General features: G+C 38.7%; 1 protein-coding gene across 1 annotated transcript; it reads left to right on the forward strand.

Moving 5' to 3' along the window:
• Window positions 1-8,243: 8,243 nt before the first annotated feature.
• Window positions 8,244-11,139, forward strand: LOC105230844 (uncharacterized). Its single transcript, XM_011211834.3, has 2 exons — window positions 8,244-10,715; window positions 10,782-11,139. Exons 1-2 carry the CDS (start codon window positions 8,940-8,942, stop codon window positions 11,019-11,021), a joined length of 2,016 nt encoding a protein of 671 aa, XP_011210136.2. The 5' UTR covers window positions 8,244-8,939; the 3' UTR covers window positions 11,022-11,139.
• The last annotated feature ends 580 nt before the right edge of the window (window positions 11,140-11,719 follow it).

Consider the following 11,719-nt stretch of genomic DNA (forward strand, 5'->3'; position numbering starts at 1 on the left):
TCAGTCATTAATTAGAAAAGTGCATTAAGCATCGTAAATGTCCTGAAATGTAGTTGGCACGTCACTTTTATTCCGCTTACCTTGCTTCCTACATTTATCCACAGTTTTGATTTGAATTTAGTTTGCCACTGTGTCACGCCTCGCTGCGGGGATTTCTTTTGAGGCTACAACACTTATGTACATACAAATGTATGTACATATGCCTGTCAGTCGTCCAATGACACGTGAGTGTCAGGTGCCTCGCCTACCCAATCAACGTTCTATATGGAAAAAAATAATGCTAGATAAAAAAAAAAAAACAAAAACAAAAACAAAAAAGCACAATCTTGATGTGTCAGACGAAAAAGTGAAAACGGTCGAAATAAATATGACAAAAAACTGGTAACTGTAAATAGAAGCTACACTAGCGGCAAAAACGACGAAATGTCATAAGAAGCGCAAGTGGAATGGAATGATATCTCCAGCAGAAATTCAATTTCACCACACTAATCCATTTATCAAGTGTTCGTGCGCTTGTGTGGGTAATCACATAAGTACGCGCAACCATGGAGACCTGAGTGTGTTTTCCGTTTTGCGCCGTTTCTTCGGGTAACAGAGGTAAGACAGCAGGATGTGCACGGCAAGTGTTGCTACAAGTGTGGAATTGGGAAGCCAAAGCATAAGTGTCAAAAAGATACATCTAACTGTATATGAAGCGGCCATTTGCCTAATGAAATTGTTATCAAAATCGTGAAATAGTGAAGATAAGCTGGTCACTAAATAATTTGTGATGGCGAATCTGATATGGAAGCACACTTAGCTATATATGATAGTCATTTGATTAATCGAGGATTATGCTAAGCATTTGTATTGATATAATACATAAATATGTATCTATAAAATACATAAATAAATTGCATCGTTTGATGAGATTGCTTATTAAAATTTAGTTAAAACAAGCGAAAGCTTTAACTTCCGCTGCACCAAAGCTTAAAAGTTTTCCAACCAAACAATTATCATAATTCCGATCGTTCTTTTTGCAGCTATTTGCTATAGTGATACGATATATGTAAATATTATCTCGAATATTGCATTATTGCCTTAGATAATAACCCATGCAAAATGTTGTGAAGATATTTCGCCAAAAGTATTCCCTACAAGCACGTGATTCAAATTTGTATGATAGCTATATGCTATAGTGTTCGATACAGTCGGTTTAGACAAATGAGCAGCTTCTTGAGAAGAAAAGGTTGTGTGAAAAATTTCAAATTGGTATCTCCTGAGGGACTCGTTCTCACACATATAGACAGTTGGACAGATAGACGGTCAGACAAACATGGCTAAATCAACTTAGCTCATCATGCTTATAAGTTATTTAAATGTTTTAGAGGCTCCTCGACGGTTCCTTTTGTATATTACAAACTCCATGGCAAACTTAATATACCCTGCTCAGGTTATAAAAACAACGAATCGAAAAACAAGAAATCTCGCATTCAAAAACAAATCGCTTTAAGTCATTAATTGATCCACTTTCTATTTCGTGGCTCAAAATCGAATCTTTAAGGGAATCGGTTAAAATTCGGAATCATTGTAATCATGACAAACTAGATGCTGTAACAACTATCAGTTATATAGACTTGATTATCTTTCAAATTGAAAAAACTGGGACGGATTCAGTATGATCTCTTGGCGTAACCCCAACACTAACAAGTTTCTTATAAAGTCCATTAGACAGTTAGAGTCGGAATAAAAATAGTGAAAGATTATCCATTTACCTGAGAGCAAGTAGTTAAATATCAAATGAAGGAGAAGATCGACTAAGCGTCAGAAACGATCATCATAAACTTGTCTAACGCCTCAAGGTTCATATAGCCCTTCTATATCAGCTCTTATAACATGAAAACCTGAATAAATCGGTCGTACGGACTTCAAAGGACTTCCGAAACGGTGCCAGAACCTTTTAAGAAGATTTCTGATACAAATATTATTATTCTCATAGATACCTACAAGCGGTCTTCACTATTATGAAAAAAATAGCAAATTGAGCATAAGAATTTCGGGTTGTCTAAGCTATCGTCAGGACAAAAGGCTGATTAAACATAGTTTTGGCGATCTTCCAGCGAATATGAGTAGAGCTTTTGTTCTAGTCGGCAGCAAATCAAGCATACAGTATATAGAGTTGAAAAAGGTTAGAACCACATATACTTGCTCTAACTATAGCTGATGCATTGGAAGCCAATTAACAGTCAGAGCGAATATGGTCGGGCTCCTCTCTCATATACATATTGTATATGTATATATGGAAAAAAGACCCTGTAGTGTAAGCTATTCTTGTAGTGTAACTGTGCAGCCATCAAGGAGTTGACCAGCGAAAGTTTTTCAGTACTAAGATTGATTACAAATGTTGCAAAATTCTCCCGAAGAAAGGTTTTTCCGAACACTTGATGTTACTAAAGAGATTTCTTAACCATATGAGATGTAATATGTAACAACATTCCGTCAGATTCTAAAACATCTTATTTTGAAGTTGTCTGGGCGATGAACTCATCTTAAATAAACAGTGGAAACAGTCCTTTTATGATATTGTTAAAATTTTCACAGTGTGCAATACGTGCCAAGTAACTGACACATATTTATAAACAAGAAGAAAAGTTCGACGCCGCAGTCACGTACACTGGCGAACCGTAACACTATAGTTGTAAAAGGAAAGCGATGAAATTAAACTTTTACAGAGCTTTAACCGCACACACACACACACATATCTGAGGAGATACATTTGAGGAATGAGTATGTACGCTGGGAAAGATCCCAATCGTCTAGCAGTGCCATTCGGCTTTCCATTTCTGAGTGCGCGCTTTTTAACGGCATACGTTCACTTTATTTTCAACAACTTGTGCTGTCGATTTTTATCGCATTTGAACTTTGACCTAATTTTATAGAATGCAAACACAGGAGTGCAAGCAACCGGGCACGTTAGTCGGGAACACGGAACTGCAGCAGCACTACTAGCGGCTAGCAGGAAAAGCAAGAACAGGAAGAGGACTAACTCATACACACACCCACAAACACACTTGGGTGCATGGAACGGTATATGCCGTTATTTGTATGCTACACTTTTATAGATCAATGTATATGTATATGTGTTGTTGTTGTTGTATCACAGCACGAATACAAGCGCCAGCACTTGCTGCAAATTGGTGTGGCAATATGGCACGAACATAGCAAACAAAGCCAACATACACATATACACACATGCAAAACATTTTAAATAAGCTTACATATAATAGTGCACACGAACGCTCGTGGAAGCTGAAATGAAAGCGATGGCCAGAAGGCGTTGCAAGGTGAGTGAATAGAAGAACGATTTCACTAATAGCCCCAAGCGAATACCAATAGACGCAAATAACGGGTGATTTTTTTGAGGTTAGGATTTTCATGCATTAGTATTTGACAGATCACGTGGGATTTCAGACATGGTGTCAAAGAGAAAGATGCTCAGTATGCTTTGACATTTCATCATGAATAGACTTACTAACGAGCAACGCTTGCAAATCATTGAATTTTATTACCAAAATCAGTGTTCGGTTCGAAATGTGTTTATCGACAAATTTTGTTCAGCGATGAGGCTCATTTCTGGTTGAATGGCTACGTAAATAAGCAAAATTGCCGCATTTGGGGTGAAGAGCAACCAGAAGCCGTTCAAGGACTGCCCATGCATCCCGAAAAATGCACTGTTTGGTGTGGTTTGTACGCTGGTGGAATCATTGGACCGTATTTTTTCAAAGATGCTGTTGGACGCAACGTTACGGTGAATGGCGATCGCTATCGTTCGATGCTAACAAACTTTTTGTTGCCAAAAATGGAAGAACTGAACTTGGTTGACATGTGGTTTCAACAAGATGGCGCTACATGCCACACAGCTCGCGATTCTATGGCCATTTTGAGGGAAAACTTCGGACAACAATTCATCTCAAGAAATGGACCCGTAAGTTGGCCACCAAGATCATGCGATTTAACGCCTTTAGACTATTTTTTGTGGGGCTACGTCAAGTCTAAAGTCTACAGAAATAAGCCAGCAACTATTCCAGCTTTGGAAGACAACATTTCCGAAGAAATTCGGGCTATTCCGGCCGAAATGCTCGAAAAAGTTGCCCAAAATTGGACTTTCCGAATGGACCACCTAAGACGCAGCCGCGGTCAACATTTAAATGAAATTATCTTCAAAAAGTAAATGTCATGAACCAATCTAACGTTTCAAATAAAGAACCGATGAGATTTTGCAAATTTTATGCGTTTTTTTTTAAAAAAAGTTATCAAGCTCTTAAAAAATCACCCTTTATAAAGCAGATTGCGAAAAGTATCTATGGAAGTGTGCGCTGACGCATACATAGTTAGATATGGGTATATGGTACAGCTCGATAACGAAGAGTTGCCGATTGAGTTGGTAAAATAGTATGTGATAATCTTTGTGTGACTTGCTGTTGCTACAGCCGTGCTGCATCCTGCCGAGCTGACATTTAAAAGACTTCCGCCGCCGCTGCTGCACTTCATCCGTGTAGTTGCAATCAGAATTCAGGCAAAACGCCGTGTAAAGCTCAGTTTATACATATAACTGTACAAGTATATGCCGAGAAATAAGTGGCGTACTGGTGGCATGCAACCAAATTGTGGCAGTGCGATACCATAGAGGGTAAGTTCAGAAACTGTTAATAGTTCGCAGATTAGGAATCTCGGTCGATAGTTGACATCAAATGCGGGTGCTGTGGTCCTGAAAAATCAGTTCGGTTTAAGGCATTTTTAACAGAAATAAGTTTTCGAAAATTATATTTTTGTTACCTTTGCGATTACATAAAAAGTTTTGTGGTAGCTACTGCGTTTCTTTCGTTACCAGTCGGTTATAAGTCTGGGTGTGTTCAGTTTAGATACACCCGAGTGTGTGCAAGCTTCGCTTTAATCTTTCCAATGGAACGTTAGTTATGAGAGTCCCTAATATTCCTATGTCTTCAGCGTTCCATTTTGGAAGTGGGTATTCAGAACTTACATTTAAGTTTTTGACATTCAAAACTGAAAAAAAAAACATTTTAAATTTGCCTCGTTCCGCTGAGTTGCTGGATAAGGCTTAATTTGGTTTCCGCCCGGGAGCACAATAGGTCTAATCATGGCCTAAGTGCGGTAACTTACGTTGTGAAGCTCATGCGCCTCCTTATTTCAACCAATCAACCAAATTTGCTAGAAAATTTATGGCAGGAGATGTCGGAAACCCTATAAAATATATATACACAACATCTAGGTATATGAATTTTAACTATTCCCTCAATTTCTTAGATATCGATCTGTAATTTTGCTCACGTCTTTTTCTTCTTAAGAAGTTTCTCATTTGTCAGAACCGCCGTTATCGGGAGATTATAGCATATTACTACCATACGAACTGTTCTATCAAAATTAAATTCCTGTATGAAAAACTTTTTATTTGAATTTACTTTTTTAACTTTTGTTTTTGACAAAATATCTTTCCGAGATTTCGCACGAATTATTGAGAATGGTAACGCAACAAACTCCGAAAAACATGTTCCATTCAAATCAATATAGCGCTGCCGTGCAACTGACCGAACAATCTCAAGTTCTTTTATAGAAACCTTTTTATCTGACAAGTTATCTTTATGAAATTTTGCATGGATTATTATCCGAGACAACAATCTGAAGAAATCTTCTAGATCAAACTACTTTAGTATATAGTTTCCATATAAACTGATTGATCAAAATCAAGTTCTTCTATGGGGGTTTTGTATTTGCGAAGGGTATTATAACCATATTTCGAAAACAGTCTCTGCAAAAGGGTTAATATTCGTGAGACACTTGTATATGCCTCTTATTTTACATTTACATATGTATGTACCTTTTCATACCAACTGCACGAAGAAGCGGTAAAACGTTGATGAACACATGTAGGCCTCATTGTAGTTGAATTAAAATAGCAACCCTATATAATAATACTCATACGTAGCTTATATAGAGAAAGACAAAAAAATCAAATTCTAGCAAAACCACCAGAAGTATAGTTTTTATTAAAAATATAACATGTTTTACATGAGAAATTAAATTTATTGTAACTAAACTTTAAGCGCTCTGAAAGCTTTCTGGTATTGGCGCGAACTTTTTTCCAACGTTTTTTTTTTTTTTTTACCAAAAATGTATAAAAACAAAGAGCATGTGAGGTGCTTAGAAGAAAATACTCTGAAATATACGAAAATAATAGTTTATTATGGCGGTTAAAGCGAAGACAGCAAATACCTGCTTGAATCCTGGCATATAAGAAAGGCGTATATGTATGTACATACAAGTATATGCATATATCGAACAAATAAGTATGCAAAAGTACAGTTAAATTTAAATAAAAAGAAAAAATTTCTAAACAGCATGCTTGTACTATTATATCTTTATCAAAAATGACAAAGCATAAATAATATGCACAATTCCACAAATACCAAGCTTAGAAGCGACATATCTCAACTTCCAGATGCATGTATATACTCTAGCAGCCATACAAGCACAAATACGCACATACAAAAGCGCATGCCATTTCACTTCTTCGAAAATTCTTTGGATTGCATAACAAAGGAGTTAGCCAAGATGAACGTGCTTCAGCGCAATATCTCCGGCATATGCAACTAATGCTTATGTAAATATACATATGTATGTATATATAGACACATAACAACAAAAGCATATCTAAATGAAAGCGTATATTTGTAGGTGTGAATAAAATACTCGAGCAAATGTTCGTGTAATATGCGATGCAGAAATTCATGCAATTGTCAAAAGCGCATGATCTAAAGGTACATTTAGCAATTTTTATGGCACAATAATTTTTCGGATGCGAAAATAAATTGCAGTGTTTGCATTTGTTAACAAAAGTTTGTTTAAACTCAAAGTGTTTGAGAATGGTATGCGTGAAGGAATTTTAGGCAAAATTCAATAAGCAAAAAAACAAAAATATATATAAATATATATGTTTGTATGTATATTTGCTTATGTGATTACATAAAATATATGTAAATTATGTTTGGCTTAAAAATGCAATGTATGTAGGCATTGGCATAGTAATGTAAGGCCTGTCATTGCCTGATCATCTCTTATGCACAGCAAATAACTACATACTTTTAGGCGCAGCAGATAGCTATGGTGATATAGCCATTACAGGGTGTTGCAAATGAAAATTGTATTTTAATAAAATAATCAGCGATTTTGAAAGCTGTTATAAAGCGCGCAAAAGAATTTTAGCATGAGATATATTAGGTTGTCAAATATCTCGCTTTCGCCCCTTTAGTCTTTTGAACTTCGCGGCTATGTTAAAGCGCTACAGAGCTCGTATCTGACAATACTATACATCTTTGAAAGGTAGTTCGGATATTGCGTTCAATAGTTATAAATTCGTGTTATTTTAAAGAAAAATCCGCTAGAGAAACGTTCCGTGAAATTAACGGTGTTTTGGGGTATGGCACTCTATCACTTCGAACTGCGGAGGAATGGTTTCGACGATTCAGAGTGGGTGAAAATGACACCATGGATAAGCCAGCCGTCGGAAGACGTGTGACGACGAATACCGATCAAATCATGGAAAACATCGAGTTAGACCGGCATGTGGCATCTCGTGACATCGCCCAAAAGATGGAAGTTAGTCACCAAGCCCTTTTAAACCATCTGCAGAAGGCTGAATGCACAAAGAAGCTTGATATTTGAGTGCCGCATCATTCGACCCAAAATAACCTTCTGGACCGAATCAACGCCTGCGATGTGCTGCTGAAATGCAACGAACTCGACTCATTTTTGAAGCGGATGGTGACTGGCTACGAAAAATAGATCACACACGACAATATCAAGCGAAAACGGTCGTTCTAAACAGTGGCCAAGCCGGGATTGACGGCCAGGAAGATTTTAATACGAACAACTGGACCGCTTGAAGCAGGCGATCGACGAGAAGCGCCCAGAATTGGCAAACAGGAAGGGTGTAGTGTTCTACCAGGACAACGTGTGGTCTGGCACACACTTCGTTGATAACTCGTCAGAAGCTACGGGAGCTCAGATGGGAGGTTTTATCACATCCACCATATAGGCCGGACATAGCGATCACCACCTGTTCTTGTCCACGGCTAACGTCCTTGTTGAAGGGATATGTGACAACATTATATATATAATATATATTTGAGTGGGTAAAAAAAACCTTAAATTTGTTTCGCTTTGTACGAAATTTAATCGATTTTCCTACTTAAAATTCATAAAAAACCAGTCAGGAAGGACTAAGTTCGGGTGCAGCCAATCATTTTATATCCTAGCAACTTTCACGGATCTGAGCCGGCGAAATACTTATAAGTCAACTGTTCTATTAACCTTATTAACTGACAAACGACTGCTCGATATACCAACTGTCAACAAAACATAAACACTGAATTTAATTCCATAAGGCCACTTCGAGAAGCCACTTGAATTAAGTAGGGTCTTCATTTGAAGAATGCAGAATAATCTCATAAATGAATGAAACCTTTCTTCTTCTTCTTAATTGGCGTAGACACCGCTTACGCGATTATATATATGAAACAATTCTACCTCAAATATATTCAGCTTAGTTCCTCTTTAGTTCGATCATCGAAATCAAATCTACATTTCGAGGTATCAAAAGCTGACACAACAACTGGTAACACTTGTATAATATGCCGACATCACACCAGCTCTTTGCGTATTCCATGCAGCGATTGTGTGGCAAGTGTCTTCTGCATACCAATTAAAGCGCCCAACGCACAGTGGCAATGCCGAAAAATGCTCACATCATTTTTAAATGATTTCAAAGAAAGACGTAAAGAAAGGCGAATAAAAATGAAAGCGAAAGTGAAATTAATAAATTCACTGCTTTCTTTCGAGACTGCAAATTATTTTGAAAACAGTACGTCTGAAACAACGCTGCAATGAAGATCGAATGTGTACGACAACGCTTAACTACGTTTACGATTACGACGCTACTACTGATAACAGTGGCACAAGGATTAGAAGAAGCAGCGCAGGAGAAGACAAAAACACATACAGGAGAAGAAGCAGTCTTTGCAACAACCACCGATACTGCAGATGACGAGCTAAGACTCGCTGTTGACTTCGAGCAAGTAGCGCGCAATTTCGACAATGCGAACCGCAACCAATACCTCAAGTCAGCCAATTTCAGTGTAGCAGATAGCAAAGGACGTCATTCCTGCGAACGTCGCTGTCAAAATAATCAAGCGCTCACATGCTATTATCGGCTGGTGGTGCACCATAATCAGGCGTCGAGCGCCGAATGCCAGCGTTGCTTTAATAACGAAGCGGCCTGTCCGAAACAGCAATGCATTTACGGTGATGGTGTGTACACACCCATAATAGCCATCAATCAAATGCTGCCCGCACCACCAATCGAGGTGTGTGTGGACGACACAGTTGTGGTTGATGTCATCAACTACCTTACCGAACCGATCAGCATACATTGGCACGGCTTGCCGATGTTTCGTACGCCCGAGATGGATGGTGCACCATTTGTTACACAATATCCAATCCAGCCAGCTGAGGGTTATCGCTATCAATTTAATGCAGAACGTGTGGGCAGCGTCTGGTATAACAGTCACGTGGGTTTGCAGCGCAATTTGGGTGTTGGTGGTGCTTTCATTATTCGGCAGCCGGTGCAAAGCGATCCACAGTCCTACTTATACGACTTTGATTTGCCGGAGCACACACTACTCATACAAGACTACATTTATGGCAATGATATGAGTCGTGTGCGGAATCTACTCATCAATGGTAAGGGTAGAAACCATGCTTCGAGCATTTCCGATCGTGATCCACGACATCGCTACGAGCGCCTGCAGGTAGCGAATGGTAAGCGTCATCGCTTCCGTGTCGTCTACAATAGCGTCTTCAACTGTCCTATTGAGTTCTCCGTAGAAAACCATAGAATGCTTATGATTAGCACGGACGGCAATGATATTGTGCCGGTGCTGGCCGATAGCTTTTTCATGAGCGCTGGCGAACGTTTCGATTTCGTGCTGCAGGCGAATCAGCAAGCGCGTAGCTATTGGATTAGGGTGCGCGGTTATGAGGATTGCGCCAAGGACAACGTCTATCAGGGCGCTATTTTGACGTATCAAAGTGTCGTTGGGCGCGCTTTGCCACAAAACCCGTTGGCGAAAACTTCGTTCTGCGATAATGATAATGGGGAGTATCTCACCGTGGGCGACTATGAGCAACACCTGAAGAAAACTGTATCATTCGAGAAAAGTGAATGCGCTCGCGCTGACTTCAAAGCGACAAATGTGGCCACAGTTGGATTGAGCGCTTTGGAGCAAGTGCCTTGGAACCGAGACACAGAATTTCTCACACACTATTCATTGTTCGGTTCGCGTGCAACGGCTGGCTCTACCGATGTGTCCTATCAAATCGATGACATCACTTTTAAAATGTCGAAAATTTCACTTCTGCAAACTAATGGTCTCTACAATGAGAAAGGCGTATACTGCAATCGCTCAATGCTCGCGGCAAAGGGTCTAAATTGTGAAACGCAGCAATGCATTTGCACGAATGTTGTGCGCTTACCAGCTTACCGTGCCATTGAAATCGTTTTGGTCAATAATAATAATGAACCGACACCGGTGCATTTGCATGGCTACACTGTGCGTTTGGTGGGCCAGAATGTTTTGGGTGGCATAGTGAACGAGAAACAGGTAATATTTTCGGTATGGAATTACCAGCGAATTTTTTACTATTAACTGTAATTTATTTCCGCGCAGGTCAGAGATCTCGATAGACGTGGTCAGCTGCAACGCTCAACCGATGAGTATGCCATCCAAAAAGACACTGTGCAGGTGCCATCGCTGGGTTATGCGATTATACGCTTCTACAGCAGCAATCCCGGTTATTGGATGTATCACAGTTCATTGGATAGTCAGGCCGTACGTGGCATGATTGGCGTTTTCAAAGTCGGCGAAGATCATCAGATAAAAGAGGTGCCTCCGCGTTTGCATTGTTGATTAAATGTGTGGTGATAAGTCGAGTGATTTTGGAATTCGTACACTAATTTTCAAAATCTAAAAAATGTGTGTTTCCTTAAGTCATCTTATTTATTTTTACTTTCTATGCTTTTATTGAAGTTATTTATATAAAGAATTTATTTTTTTATCATTTCACTTTAAGTGAGTTTCATAAAAATATATATTTATAAAAAACAGATTTTTTTTATTAATCTACTCATGTATGGAACAGTTAGAAAAATATGTTAATATAAAAAAATTTCGTTAAAAAATATGCAAATTAGAAAAGTTCTTCCCTTAAAGTTATACAACATAACCTCAAAAAATCCCAACCACCTTGTAAACGATTTAAATACCATGGTTCATGAGATTTCAAACACCACAGAATAGAAAAATAGCAGAATAGATAAATAACTTGTTTCGAGCCGCCTGTTCCTAATTAAAGAACATTTGTGGTAAAAAAGATAGCGTTATAAAAGAATGCACGTGATCCAACCAACTTGGTCGACGACACTTACTTGGAGTCTATATATGTACATATTTGCACATTCAGCAGAGTCGGTAATTCGAGCATTACTCATCAGAGACGTCGAACTGTACACAACGATGACGCTATGTATTGCTGCTATGAAGCAGAGTATCAAAGAAGACCCGAATAAGTCCATACACCATCGCGCGCAACAATTGGAGCTGTGCCC

This window comes from Bactrocera dorsalis, chromosome 2 (genome assembly GCF_023373825.1).
Source record: "Bactrocera dorsalis isolate Fly_Bdor chromosome 2, ASM2337382v1, whole genome shotgun sequence".
In the NCBI taxonomy this organism is placed as follows: Eukaryota; Metazoa; Arthropoda; class Insecta; order Diptera; family Tephritidae; genus Bactrocera; species Bactrocera dorsalis.

What these genes read in the sequence shown, in the direction of transcription:
- LOC105230844 (XM_011211834.3), top strand. Translation starts at nt 8,940, where the DNA reads ATGAAGATCGAATGTGTACGACAACGCTTAACTACGTTTACGATTACG. An exon ending in GCATAGTGAACGAGAAACAG is followed by an intron (nt 10,716 to 10,781) that starts GTAATATTTTCG and finishes ATTTCCGCGCAG; the next exon opens with GTCAGAGATCTCGATAGACG.